This window comes from Melospiza melodia, chromosome 24 (genome assembly GCF_035770615.1).
Source record: "Melospiza melodia melodia isolate bMelMel2 chromosome 24, bMelMel2.pri, whole genome shotgun sequence".
NCBI classification, from domain to species: Eukaryota; Metazoa; Chordata; class Aves; order Passeriformes; family Passerellidae; genus Melospiza; species Melospiza melodia.
The window spans coordinates 4,497,697-4,512,735 of record NC_086217.1 but is presented as its reverse complement, the minus strand read 5'-3'; the positions used below and the strand labels follow the sequence as shown (position 1 = coordinate 4,512,735).

Below are 15,039 nucleotides of genomic sequence, written 5' to 3'. Positions count from 1 at the left end.
TTTATAGCACTGAATGGTACAGAAAGTTGATATTTTCCTCCTGAGAAGCTGGGAGGATGTAGCCCAGGATGCCCATTGGTGAAGAACACCCCAATGTACACCAAAATGTTTTTCTGTTGCAGGTAAACTGTCAGACATCAAGTCCACGTGGTCCTCTGGCCCAATCTCTCACACCCAAGCCTCTCTGTCCCACGAACTCTGGAAGGTACCCAGAAACACTACAGCTCCAACCAGACCTCCTCCAGGCCTAACCAACACCAAGCCATCCTCCACGTGGGGTGCCAGTCCCCTGGGCTGGACCAGCTCTTCTTACTCCTCTGGTACTCACAGCTCCTTTTTCTGCTTTCTTTTCAGCATTGTTTGCTTCTGCTCTGCCTGTGAGGCTCCAGAAACCAGAGCTTTAACACAGCTGGAGTGTTCTGGTCTGGGGATGCATCTCTTGTCTCTTTATTTCACTTTGAATGAGTTGTAAATGAAGCACCTTTCAGCTGGTCATGGTGGTGATGTTACATAGGAATTGCCCATTTTCTTGAACTCTCAACTAGGATTTTTTTCCCCCAGTTCCTTAATTTCTAAAAATGTCTTTCAAACATGTGTCCTGTTCTGTGGTGTGATCTAAGACTCCAAGAGGAGCCTGTGGAATTTAATATGGAACCCATGGATGGGAAGCATTTAGGCCCTGATGGCATTGCAGGGCCCTCAGGGAATGCCTTAATTTTTTCATGCTGGCCCCTTTTTTTATATGCTTTTGTTTGCTTTAATATTAATTTGAGAAGCCATGGATCTGGCTAAATATGTATATCTGTATTTAGGTATCTCTGTTGATACAAATATAGATATATATGCAGATATTACTTCTATTTTATAAAGCTCTTTTAATAATCTGCTTACACTTAGTTGAGAATAAATGTTTTTCCCTCTTCCTGCCATTTATTTTGAATATTTCTTCACCAAACCCCCACCTGGAAGGTCAGATAAAGCTCCAGGATTCTCTCTGGAGCACCCACAGAATGCACTGTGACTCTCAAATGCCACTCATAAATATCAAGCTTGTACAGCTTCTTACTGTAAAGCACCAGGCTGAGGTTGTTAGGGCAGGATTTTTTGGTTATGTTCTTGTATCTTCAATCAGGACATTGTCAGTGCAGAAATACCTGTTTTGAATAAGTCATACACATTAATCTGTCATTGACAAGAGAGCAGAGTGCTGCAGTGCTATAAAAATCTTTATTAGCCGGCAGCAATCTGAGCCTGGACATCAGAACTGCTTTTAAAATGTGTCTTCCAGATTAATTGCAATGCATCCTGAGGATCCAGCTTGTTGCAGTGCCATACCTGCATCTGTTAGTTCCCTAATATTTACTGTGGGAGTATGAAAAATGCCACAGATCTTTGAAAAGTAACAAGAGCAGCTTTTCATTCAGCAGCCTTTCCTTCCAAGGGAGGCAGTAAATCACGATGCGAGGAAACTGCTGTAGGATTTGTTTTCAGCAGCACTGAGGCTTGTTAGTCTGTTGTGATTCCAGATTAATTTGCCTGTAAGGTGCTCTCCAGAGACCTTGATCGAATGTTTTGTTGTGGAATTTGTGTTGCAGGTTCTGCATGGAGTACTGACAGCTCAGGGAGAACAAGCAGCTGGCTGGTTCTTCGGAACCTCACCCCCCAGGTAACTGCAACTCTGCAAAACTGGCCAGGAAAAAACACTGCAGTAAAAGGGATGATGAGAATAACATCTAGCAGCCTTGGCCATTTGATTCATTTGAAAGAAGAATAATTATTCTGCATTTATCACCTGTCTTCTACAGGGAATTTGTTACGTTTTCAAAGTGCTGTCAAATCAAGTATGAATTTTCAAGCCTGTAATTAGTCATTCATTGGGCACCATTTCTCTGTGTGTAACTTTGGAGGTGAATGATAAAGCACAGACAGAGATGTAAAATCTGATTTTCCTATGGGTTTTTTGGGTTCTTCTCATGTGTCTGTCACATCCTCTACTTGTCCTTCATGGTGTCATTCCAAAGGGAGAACATAAGCCACAAAGCCTTGGATGCAGACATCCAAATTAACCTTGGGAAAAATTTAATTACATTTATGTAGTGTGTTTTCCCTTTGACTTCTGTCTGGATTTCTGTAGATGTCTAATGATAAATATAATTTGTATAACCTAAACTGAGAAAATTTGTGCTCTGGACTCTAGGGAATTCTTTAAAAATCAGAATGTGTCCCTCAATGAAGAGAGCAATAATTGTGCAATTAAGTACTTTACTTTCACTTGTACTCTTCTTTAGCTTTTAAATACTTGTTAATTAAGCATATAAGGTAAAATGACAATACCACAGGTAACCTGTTGGAACTCAGCATGCTAAGAATTTTAAACTTTCTGTACTAAAAGGCACAAACTCACTAGAAAATACTACATTTAACCTAAAGCCATAAAAAAAGCTTCAAAAATTATTTAATAGCACTGGGATTATGGGTGTGTAGTTTAATTAGACGTGTGAAATATCACCAGTTTGGGGGAAAATACTTCTTTGGAGAAAAGTGGGGAAAAACTTGTTTATTAAACAATAAAACTTAAACAATATTAAAGAATAAAATCTAAAGTTAAAAACTTAAAGTTAAAAACTTAAAGTTTAAAAACTTAAAGTTAAGAACTTAAAGTTTTGAAATAGCAATATATATATAACAAAATAGAAGTTTTAGAATAGTAACTAATGCTTCTTCTTCACCTTCTTCTCCATAGTTTGGGGTAATATAAAAATAATTAATAATGGGAGTTTTAGGATAGTAACTAATCCTTCTTCTTCACCTTCTTCTCCATAGTTTTGGGTAATATAAAGCAAAATAGAAGTTTTAGGATAGTAACTAACCCTTCTTCTTCTCCATAGTTTTGGGTAATATTTTGTAATTAGATAGAAAAGTCCACATTGTGGACTTGGAAGGATTAGTTATTGAGTTCAAAGTAAAAATAATTTAGGTGTCATTTCTTAATTAGATAATTTAGCCTTAAAAAACCTTATCTAGAAAAATAGTTAATCATTTTTAACTTATTAGTAAAATACTATAGAACTCACAAGTTATAATATGGATAAAAATAATAATATGGATAATAATAATAAATAAATAAGGATAAATAATAATAATAAATATGGATAAAAATAAACATACACATCTAAACACAAAAGACCATCTGAAACCCTTCAATCCCCCCTTAAGAGGAGCAGAAGGGAAGGCAGGAGCAGCTGTAACCTTTGTGCCCTGTCCCTGCAGATCGATGGCTCCACGCTGCGCACGCTGTGTCTGCAGCACGGCCCCCTCATCACATTCCACTTGAACCTGACCCAAGGCAATGCTGTGGTCCGATACAGTTCCAAGGAGGAAGCAGCCAAGGCCCAGAAGTCTCTGCACATGTAAGTTCCTGCTCCATTTTTCTTTGATCACCAAGCCAGAAAAGATTTTCTTAGGCGTAACCGATTCACTAGTTAATTCAGTCTTGGTTTTCAAGATTACCTAATGAGAGAGGAAAAAGTGAACTGGGGGTAGATACTGAATAAAAGGGTGTTGGAAAATTTTGTTCAGCATAAATAATTGTCTTGCTGCACCCTAAGTCCCAGCTAGGTGATATCAGGGGTGTGACAGATCCCCCTTTCAAGCTCTGCAGAATCAAAAATGCAGCAGCATGGGCCCGGGGTGAACTGGGGTAACTTTATTTGATGGCAAAACTCCCCAAATCCAGGGTCACAGGACCCCAAACTGAGGGCAAACAACAGCTTATAAACAGGGGAGGTCTCAGAGGAGGATACAATCTTTAACCAATCTGAGAAGTGGGGTGGAACACAAGGCAGGGAATACCATGTGGAGGATTTTAAGGGAGGAGAGCAGCTTAAGTGAACTAATGGGGTTTCAAAGGATACAAAACTGACAGGGAAGTTTCTAAAGGGAAGGGCAGGTTCTGGGAGGGATTGACATTTAATGGAAGGAGGAGCTAGGAAGGTTCTGGGGACACCCCCTATAGCAAGCCCTACCATCACAAACAGCCCTATTCCAAGGCCATAACCACATAACCCTATCCCAACCACAACCAACCCTATCCCAAGGCCATAACCAACAAGACCCCAGTTAGCCCAGGCTTCTGGGTAAGGATCCACCACCAACAACGCTGAATAAACAAACACTACCACCATCCCCCCTAAATAAACAATAACAAGCACCAATCTCAATTCCCTCTGCCATTCCTGACAGAAAGCACCCTTTAACCTGTCTTGGTTTGGAAAGACAGGAGTCTGCTAAGGAAGGCAGGAGCCTCCCCTGAAAGGGAAAATGTAAACCCTCTCCCCACCCCTCTGAATTGCTATAAATTTTAAATTAAGGGGCTCTCGAGCAAAAAATATATGGGAGCAGGAAATATAGGGAAGAAAACAAATAAAAGGATAAAATAAAGAATGCAGTACACTAGAACAACACTGACAGAGTCAGAACACAGCCTGACACCCTGTGGGTCAGGGTGCTGGCAGCAGTCCCATTGGAATTGTGGCTCAGCCCTCCTGCAGTGTCAGGGGTGGTTCTGCTGGAGCAGGGATCCTGTAGAGAAGGATGTATTCTTCCTCTGAAGATCCAGTGGAAGAAGAGGCAGCTGCTGCTCCTCTGGGAATCCAGTGGAGAAGCTGTGCTGGTGTCTCAAAAACCTCTGAATTATATCTGGGTAGGAATGCTTGGCTCCTCCCCCGGGCTCTCATCTCCCAGTGGGATGCTGTAGTTCTTATCCGCCATGCAGGGACATTCAATAGCTGTTATCAGCAATGTCCCCTCCCTAGGGAGGTGTGATTGTGGGCACTCAGAGAGAGATAAGGCAAACTGCCTGCTTGACAAAAGCTAATCTGCCATACAGATGGTAATAGAAAACATAAAGCGATTTATGGTAATAGAAAACATAAAGCGATGGTCTTGCATTGCAATCTGGAACAACACTCCCACCTTGCTGTCCCTCAGGTGTGTCCTGGGCAACACCACCATCCTGGCGGAGTTTGCAGGTGAGGAGGAGGTGAACCGGTTCCTGGCGCAGGGGCAGGCGCTGCCGCCCACCTCCAGCTGGCAGTCCAACACTGGATCCACGCCCGGCCGCCTGGGCTCCTCGGGCAGCTCGCACGGGCTGGTGCGCCCCGACGCCGGCCACTGGAACCCCCCGTGCCTGGGGGGCAAGGGCAGCAGCGACCTGCTCTGGGGGGGGGTGCCCCAGTACTCCAGCAGCCTTTGGGGACCCCCCAGCGCCGACGACGGAAGGGTCATCGGGAGCCCCACGCCCCTCAACACCCTCCTGCCGGGGGATCTGCTCAGCGGCGAGTCCATCTAGGAGACACGGTGGAAGTAACAATCATCAGCACTAAAGGAGAACAGAGAATTTAAAAAAAAAAAAAAAAAATTTTCAAAAAAAAAAAAATTCAAAAATGGTAACCCTTTCCAGTCCCGGGCTTGATGAAGAATCCAGCTTTAACCCATGAGACTGGCAGCCCTCCTTAGTACCTCTGTCCAATATTGAATCTGAAACTGCAGAAGTCCTTGTGAACTGTTCCTGAAACAGTATGGGCTCCTTTGGTCAGTGTCACATGCTAATGACAGGTTTTACTTTTTTCATGGCTTTTTTTTTTTTGTTTTGTTTTGTTTTATGTCGTCTTTTTATGTTTGTATGGTGATTTTTCAAAACCAAGTATAAAAGCTGCTTAGAATAGGTCTATCATGAAGGGCACTTTTCAGAATTTGGGCTGGAAAGGGTTATTTTATCAACTTGGGGGGGGGTGGGAAGGGGAAATGAAAGCCTATTTAAATGAGCCTGTGACTATTATGCACATTACAGAGGCGGACCCAATAATCAGAAAGGGTGAAGTGCGATATTTTACCATTGGTACAGAAAAGTGACGATTCCCAGTGGCAACTCTGGACTGTACAGGTTGAGAGGGGGGGAGGGAGGGCAGGGTTGGGGTATCTCTGTGTCCACTACTCCCATGGATCTGCCTATGCACATTACCCTTGTTTCATTACTTTTTCATGTCATTTTTTTAATCCCAAAAAATATAAAAAGTAAAAAAAAAAAAAATTAAAAAAATCAACAAAGAAAGAAAAAAAATACTTAAAAAAAAAAGCAACAAACCATATCAACATGCAAATACTTGAATCCAGCAGGCCAATAACAAAATGTGAACACTTTCTGAGTTGAATTATTACACTTCCAGGTCAGCATCAGTACACAAAAAACAGGCTCTAAGAATTTTGTTTTTTAAAAGTTCAGACTATGTTTTTGTTGGGACAGATGTGAGTGAGTGTGTGAGTGTGTGTGTGTGCCTGTGTGTGCGTGTGCCCACATGTGGTTTAACTCGACGTGTGAAGTTTTTTCCTTTGGTTCAGTATATGCTTTTTATTTGCTCATTGGTCAAATGTTTAATTGTTATTAGCTTCTAACTTTGCACTGAGTGTCCGCAGCCCTTCTTGTAGCTAATCCTGTAATGGTAAAAACACACAAAAAACAAAAAAAGAAAAAAAAAAAAGGAAATATAAAAAAAAAAGGAAAGAAACTGATAGAAGGGGCCGGCGACAATTCACGTGTAAATGTTTACTCAAGGACTCTTATTGCATTTTAAAATTACAGTGTGTATCTCTGGAGAATAATATGTATATCTACCTTTAGCGGCTTTTTATTGTGGACTAATGCAAGAAAATTATTACCGGAGTATTGCACCATTTTTCCATTCGGAATATAAAGTTTAAAAAAAAAATACTCTTGTTGAACTGTGGCCATAGATAATTGTAAAGAGTTGATAGTTCCCTTGCAAGCAGGAACAGAAACAAGCACTTGGACATAAGTTTTGACTGCTTTTGGAGGAGCCAGGAGTTTTGGCTCCCACCTGTTTACAGACCTTTTTTTCTCCTTCAAACTTTAAAATAAAAAAAGGAATTAAAAAAAAAAAAAAAAAAAGAGAAAAAACAAAACAAAAAAAAAAAGACTTCCATCGTAAAGAAAACTATTTTCAGAATGAAGATATGCTACTTCAGAGCTCTGGGATTGAACAGTGTTGTTGTATTATCCTTTTCTTTGGCCATTGCTGTGTACTATTTTTGTTGTTGTTTTCCTCCTCTTCGTCAAAGTGGCGAAAACTTTGTGATCACTATCTTGCACATGGTGGAAGATGTCTCAGGAAAGCCGGGTTTCCCGAGGAGCAACTCCACACCATTTCATGTATTTTTAAAACCCAACTCCTAGCACTGAAGATATTATTAAAAAACAAAATAAAATAAAAAAAAAAAAGACAGTAAGAAAGAAGAAAAATACCTAATCTAATGTGTAGCAGTTACATATTTACCAAATAATGGACTCAAAAGAAATAGATGTTTGAAGAGTGCTTTATATATTAAAAAATCGCTTTATGTTTAAAAAAAGATCAATGTTTTTGATTGTTTTGAAAGGAAGAAAGACAATGGAATAACATACACTTCAAGTATGTTTTAAAAATTATATGAACATTGTGCTCCCTGCCTGCTTGGATCAGGAAACTTGTGCATTACATTTTTTTTTTTTTTTGGAAGATTAGCTTTTTAATGGTTTTATCAGATTTAAAGGGTCCTGCAAGATTGCAAATTAACAAAAGCTGGTTTTATAGAGGATCATGAACTATGCACAAACTGGGTTCAAGACTTGTTTTTTTTTTGTTTTTCCTCAAGTTTTAGTAGTGTATTTAGCTGAATAACCTTTCCTCAGAGTAATTGCATCTCATTGCCATTACACGCCTCCTACATATATATTTTATATATACATATATATACACACACACACTTATATAAAATATGTATGTGTGTATGTGCGTGTTTACATACAATTTTCCATGCTGAAGTTTAGCATTGAGTTGTAGAAAAACTCCTGATATTTTCAAATTGGGAATGAAAATTTCTGTTGGAGGGGTTGGGGTGGGGGGAACAGGTGGGTTTTGTTTTTAGGGGCTATTTTTTTTTTTTTTTTTTTTTTTTTTGCCTTTCCTTTTGAATTCAAGATGTCTGTAACTCTGAGATTAAAAAGAAAACCAACAATTGTGGCTTTTAATGTTTATTCTCCTCATAGAATGTGATTGTTAAAAGAACATGCACCGAAAGTTGCTTTCAAGAGTACGAAGATTCTTTGAAACTTAATAAATTGCAGTTTTTTCTTGGCTGTTGAAATAACGTGTACTTTTCTTTTATGCAGGGGATACTAAATATATATATATATTGTTAAATCTGTGAAGGTATTTCATGGAAGGAGTTTAATTTTGAATGAGAATGCTGTGTACAGACAGGCAAACCCCTCCTGTTGTGGTCACCCCTCTGCTCTCTGCTGGTGACACTCATGAGCTTTTCCATCAACACTTTGCACATCTCATCCAGGAGCAGCAGATCCCATTTTTGCCTTCAGATTCTGGTTTTTTCTCATTTATCCATGTCTCCAGTCACACAGTAGGTTGTTTGTTACCCCCTCCAGCTAGGCTGGGGCTCCTCCCCAGTTTCTGGCCCTGGGTGTCTCTAAATGCCATTTTACAGATCTGATCTTTTTGAGGTGAGCAATAGCCCTTAAAAAGGGGAGAAACAGCAAAATACTTTCATTACAGCTCTAATGAAAACATGTTCTTCATGTTTGGCCTTGCAGGGTTTTAGTTTAGGAAGATGTTCACCACTTGAATGTTCTTTTAACCCCAAGATGTCAGTGCAGGGCTGGGGGTTCATGGAGGGATCCCAGCCTTGCTCCATTCCCTGGGGTTTCTGCCTCCCCCAAAGCAGTCCCTGAGCCCCCGCTGGTGCTGGGGGTGATGCTCAGCAGGGTCTCAGGGGTGTGAGTTTGTGCAGAGGAGCTCATTCCCCACCTCCATTTGGGGAGGAGAACCTGCCATGAACAGTTGGGTCCTTGAGGGTTGTTCCAGCCCCGAGGCACCACCCAAAGTTACTGGGATTGTCCATGAGCCAGAATTCCCAGGAAAAACCCAGTGGGCAGTTGGGTCTGAGTTGTGCTGGCAGCTATGATATAGTTAAAATACTCAAATTCAGCTTTGGGATAACTTCTGATGTGGAAACAGCAAAACCTCCCAGTCTGGAGCCTGTTCTGCCAATTTGATTGATCTGGCCCCAAAATCACACCGCTGTTTTTCACTGGAAGCTGCTTCCACTCCCACCTCCATTTTTTTTTTCTCTTCCAGGTGTTTATAATGAAACATAAAAGAGAGTTGCCTTTTCTTTTCCTTCTCTGATTCTTTCTTGGGTTTGTGTTTTGTTGGGCATTTTGTCCTTGGTAAGGAGGGCTTTCAGTTTTGGTGTCTCTGGGCCTTGTTGCCAAGACATTGAGGTCCCTTAGAGTCAGATGTTTTATTCTTCCATGAGGTTGGCAGCAACAACTTTTTGTAAACCAGATGCACTCTTAAAATTCAGAACCCCTCCCGATACATTAAAGGAAATTTCAGCTTCAGGCCAAAATCGATCTTTCAGTGTTTGCATATCTCTTTATTTTTTTCAGTGTCATTCTTCTGCTTCAATCCTATCCATTATTTCTTAAATTGTAAAGAAAGCTCCTGATGATCAGGATTCACCCTCTGGCTGCAGAATCTTTACAAGAAAACATTTTTAACAGTTTGTGTTTTTCTGTATATTGCATTTGCTGTACCCTCCATGGCACCTTCACTGCATGGCTCCCTGTCTTTAGGCCAAGAGAATTTCTCTTTCCTAAGTGGTCTGAAACTGTCAGATTTCTTAGTTCTTTGTCTAGTTTGTGGGTGGCACTGGCAGAGCAGATGTTTTGCTATTCTCCCAGAAATATATTATTGTTCTTGCTAATTCAAAATATGATTGTGTATGTGAAGGAGCTTTTAAATTAAAAACAACAAAAAAAATGTATATGGCTATCTGTATATGTTAAGAATTACTGCAGTTGGAAGAGTCTGGAAATGAAATTAGAAAACATTTTAGGATTTGGGTTGTGGGCAGCCACAGCGTGGAGGACCCGAGGTGAGCTGAGCATCCCCCGATGTCACAGACATCTTTATGGAAAATCCTTTCCTTGGGATTTTTTCTCCTGAGAAGATGGGAGGCCTCAAGAACAAAATGTAAAAAATTATCTGCTGCTGTGGAATGCAACAGGTGCATCTGGGATTGGTCTCATGTGGTTGTTTCTAATTAATGGCCAATCACAGTCAGCTGGCTCAGACTGTCCGAACCACAAGCCTTTGTTATTAATTTCCTTTTCTATTCTTAGCCAGCCTTCTGATGAAATCCTTTCTTCTATTCTTTTAGAATAGTTTTAATATATATCATAAAATAATAAATCAAGCCTTCTGAAACATGGAGTCAGATCCTCCTCTCTCCCCTCATCCTCAGGTCCCTGTGAACACGGTCACAGCCCCGCACCCGTCTGTGCTGCTCGGGGTGTCCAACCCTGGGTGTCTTGCGGGGCCGGGCAGCGCTGCAGAACCGGGCTCGGGACCCCCGGGTGTCCCCGCACGGCGCCACCGAGCCCGGGGCCACCGCGGCTCCAGCAGCGGCTGCGGGAGCCGGGACTGTCCCCCCGTGTCCCTGTGTCACCTCCGTGAGATTCACCTGAGCTGCGGGAGCCGGGACTGTCCCCCCGTGTCCCTGTGTCACCCCCGTGAGATTCACCTGAGCTGTGGGAGCCGGGACTGTCACCCCCGTGTCCCTGTGTCACCCCCGTGAGATTCACTCACCTGCGGGAGCCGGGACTGTCCCCCCCCGTGTCCCTGTGTCACCTCCGTGAGATTCACCTGAGCTGCGGGAGCTGCACTGTGCCCTCAGCACCCCCTGCCCTCCGTGCCCTGTAACTCGGGAGAGAGCCCGGCACACCCAGCTCCTGTGCCAGCTCCTGTGCCCATTCCTGTGCCAGCTCCTGTGCCCTCTCCTGTGCCAGTTCCTGTGCCCATTCCTGTGCCAGCTCCTATTCCAATTCCTTTGCCCCCTTCTGTGCCAGCTCCTGTGCCCTCTCCTGTGCCAGCTCCTGTGCCCATTTGTGTGCCAGCTCCTGTGCCCATTTGTGTTCCAGCTCCTCTCCTGTGCCAGCTCCTGTGCCCTCTCCTGTTCCCTCTCCTGTGCCCTCTCCTGTGCTCTCTCCTGTGCTCTCCTGTGCCTTCCCTTGTTACAGCTCCTGTGCCAGCTCCTGTGCCCATTTGTGTTCCTGCTCCTGTGCCCTCTCCTGTGCTCTCTCCTGTGCCTTCCCCTGTTCCAGCTCCTGTGCCCACAGCACAGACAGTGCCCGCTCTGCTCCCACTCTCCCAGGAGGATGTTCCACCAAGAGGAGATGATTTTTGGATGATTTCTGGATGATTTTTGCCCTGTGTGCCCTCCTCATGTTCGTTTTTTCCCATCCCATGTGTTGGAAATGAGTCACTTGTGAATGAATTTGTGGTCCCGGTGCAGTCCTGGTTTCGGGGATATTAAAATGGAATCAAACACAATGAGCTGCTCTGCTGTCAATAAATGTGGTTGTTGGTAAAGGGGGTTTGCCTTGACCCACCTGTGGGGCTGCTCAGTCCTGGGAGAGGTGAGTCTGTCCCATCTGTCTGTCCTGAGTTAATACTTCATGATTTTAAATGTTCGTTTTGTTCAAGGCATGGTCTTGACAATATTCACCACTGTGGCAAATTCCTCTGTAATTTTTCTGTTGTTCCACCTCCTGGATCCTTTGCCCAGTTCTTAATTTATCTGAATTAATTCTTCTTTTATACTGAGAACATATTCAGGCAGGCTGCAGACTTGTGTGACTGGTGGTGTTGGAAAAGAGCAGATCCTCTTTCCATTTTTACAGTGGGTCTCCTTGTTTTGGCTACAATATTCAGGCTTTACAATTATGTTTTACTCACAGGAATACCCCACAGGAGCAGAAAAACCTCACATTTTTTCATTATTTTATCCCATTTCCAGCAAGGCCCACTTTTCCTGCCTCTTCCTGTCACTTGTCTCTGTCCCTCCCATCTCTTCCCTACCTACAGATGCCAGGGAACTTCTGATAAAGGCAGAGGAGGTGATTATTCCCCAGGTAAAGAATGGCAGCTTCTGCCTGTGTGAAGTCTGGAAGTTGCCTAATTAGAGCTGTAATCCCAGTGGGAGATTGAGCAGAGGCACAAAATACCTGAAAGCCAGAGGAGGGGACAGACATCAGCCCCCACAGCTCAGCAGCCCTCGGCTCTTTGCTGGAGAAAATCACAAATCCTGAAGGAAAAGATTGCAAATGGCTCTGATCACCCTGTGATGCCTTTATTGATGAGGATTTTCCAAAAAAACACCTGCCAGGATTGTGTTTGCCAGCACAATTCCCCTGAGCTGCCTGAGCCTGCAGCATCCAAGGGAGGATGGAGCTGGAGAGCACAGGGAATTGCACAGGGATTGCCAGGTTTATAGGGGAGACTCATTGCTGAAAGGACTAAAAATTACATTAAAAATGAAAAAAAAAAAAAAAAAAAAAAAAAAACAAAGAAAGGAAAAAAATAAAGGGGAAGGGAAAGGGGAAGAAGAAAAAAAAGGGAAGGGAAGGGAAGGGAAGGGAAGGGAAGGGAAGGGAAGGGAAGGGAAGGGAAGGGAAGGGAAGGGAAGGGAAGGGAAGGGAAGGGAAGGGAAGGGAAGGGAAGGGAAGGGAAGGGAAGGGAAGGGAAGGGAAGGGAAGGAAAGGAAAGGAAAGGAAAGGAAAGGAAAGGAAAGGAAAGGAAAGGAAAGGAAAGGAAAGGAAAGGAAAGGAAAGGAAAGGAAAGGAAAGGAAAGGAAAGGAAAGGAAAGGAAAGGAAAGGAAAGGAAAGGAAAGGAAAGGAAAGGAAAGGAAAGGAAAGGAAAGGAAAGGAAAGGAAAGGAAAGGAAAGGAAAGGAAAGGAAAGGAAAGGGAGCCACAACAAAACAAAAAATTGTTTTCCCTGTTGGCTCAGTGATGCATTTCTCTACAGCAGCACTGTGTAAACACAAGCACTGAGCTGGTTCTGGAGCTGTGTCCAGGTCACTGTTTTGGACTCACATCCTTTATTTCTTGCTCCTGAGATTTCTGTGCCTCTTGGGTTGTGAATTTTGGGTTCCACAGTCCCCTGGCTGGGAGCACAGCTGGGAGTAGTTTCAAAATCATTTCCTCAGGCTGCTTCAGCACCTTTCTTGGAATAATCCCTTTTCTGGGGGCTCTTCTGAAGCACAAAACACAAAGTTGGGCACTTGGGACCAGCAGTGACTGCAGCCTAGGACAAGTCCTTGGACATCCCTTGGTGCTGCTTTTGGGCACAGCCATTCAGGGACTCAAACTGGGTTTAGTGGAGAATAAAGCTTTAAAACTCTGTCTGCAGCACAAAAGTATTTTTTGTTATTTAGTGTGAGCTAAGCACAAAACACTAAACCCTCATAATAGAAAATTTAAGACAGTGTTGGTAATTTTTGCTTTTATCCTTAAATGGGGGGGGGGGGGCAGAAGGAAAAGCAAAGTAATAAGAAATAACAGGACCCAGTAAAAGACAGGAGGTTGTGTCATCTAGTACTGCCATCTCACAGCAGAGATGGTGATCCTTATGCCCTTGCAGCTCAAACACTGAATTTTGATCTGTTTTAGAGAATCCAGGTGTTCTAGGACATGGGAACCCCCTGTGGGCACCGTCTTTAGATGAGAGGAAAACTTTCTGAAGTGAGTCTGAAGGGAATTGGTTGAAGTCTCCTTTTCTACTTGGACCTTCAACAAAGTTAAGAGGCCAAAAATCACATTTTTCAAAAGGGGTTATTCCTAGAGTTCTTGTCAATAGGAGACATTTAAAGTGCAGCATTCCCCTGGCACAGCAAGGGTTGATGCATTCTTAAAAGTGCTCTGCTGGTTTCCTTGTCACCACAGAGGGATCAGCTGTGTGCCCAGCTGCTGTCCTGTGTGGGACCTGAGAGCAGAAATAACAAATCAGAGGACTTATCAAGTATTTTACTTTTACTCTTTTTTTTTTTTTTCACTTTTTCTTTTACATATTTATCACGGAAATCTCTGAAAGTCCATGGTCTGCAAAACAAGAAATGGTTGCCAGCACCTTGGCATGTCCCCATGGGTTCCAAGACTGCAGCAAGAGGGACATCAGGGCTCCTAGAGCACCGACAAGGCTGGATTCTGCTGCCCTGGGATTAAGGGCAGAGCCAGGATGGGGATTTCACCCTGCAGTGAAATCTGGGCAGGCCCTGCTTGGAGTGGAGATTCCTGTGGTTGTGGTGGTGTTGCCCAGCCCGGGAGCCCTGCCCTTGCAGGGCACAGCTTTGTGCCAGGGGAACAAACCCCACTTTTCCTCTCATTTTCTGCAGCAGCCCCATTCTGTGAAGGCACAACCATGAGCCTGCAGGGTCAGAGCTGTCCTGAGGGCTGCCTGGGTACTCTGAAGGATGCAGCCATGGACACAGGTGTTGGCAGAGCAGCTCCTCATGGAGCCCCTTGATTCTGAAAAGCCTTTGTGTCAAGCAAAGCACAGCACGCTGAGCTTTGAGCTGCCAATTAAAAGGCAGAGGACTCTAAATCCTCTTTGCAAACACCTGGAGCCCTGCAGTGGGTGGCTCCCTGAGCTCCTGCAATCTGTTCTGTCCCGGGGAAGAAATCTGCAGTGGCTCCATGCCTGAGCTGGTGGTCACAGGGCACACAGGGGTCAGTGTTCAGAGGGACTGGTGGTCAGAAGGACTGGTGGTCAGGGGGGTCAGTCAGAGGAGCTGGTGTTTGCAGGGGTTGGTGGTCACAGGGGATTGATGATGGGGGGGGTTGGCGGTATGGCGGTACCAGGGATTGGTGGTCACAGGGGTCAGGGGTCACAGGATCCCATTGTCACAAGGGTCACTGGTCACAGGATCCCACTGTCACAGGGATCAGTGGTCAAGGGTCACAGGATCCCATTGTCACAGGGGTCAGTGGTCAAGGGTCACAGGATCCATTGTCACAGGGGTCAGAGGTCACAGGATCCATTGTCACAAGGGTCGGTGGTCACAGGATCCATTGTCACAGGGGTCAGTGGTCTCAGGATCCATTGTCACAGGGGTCAGTGGTCA

General features: G+C 43.8%; 1 protein-coding gene across 15 annotated transcripts in view; it reads left to right on the top strand.

Annotated features, from left to right (window-relative positions):
• The window catches only part of TNRC6C (trinucleotide repeat containing adaptor 6C), a 59,407-nt gene extending 51,202 nt beyond the window's left edge, over positions 1-8,205 (top strand). For all 15 annotated transcript variants that reach the window (XM_063175702.1, XM_063175700.1, XM_063175701.1 and 12 more), the window contains 4 exons: positions 123-320; positions 1,596-1,666; positions 3,271-3,410; positions 4,990-8,205. In XM_063175702.1, the coding sequence (XP_063031772.1) occupies positions 123-320; positions 1,596-1,666; positions 3,271-3,410; positions 4,990-5,350 (770 nt within the window). In that variant the 3' untranslated portion in view covers positions 5,351-8,205. The remainder of the gene's footprint in view (positions 1-122; positions 321-1,595; positions 1,667-3,270; positions 3,411-4,989) is intronic.
• Positions 8,206-15,039: the final 6,834 nt, after the last annotated feature.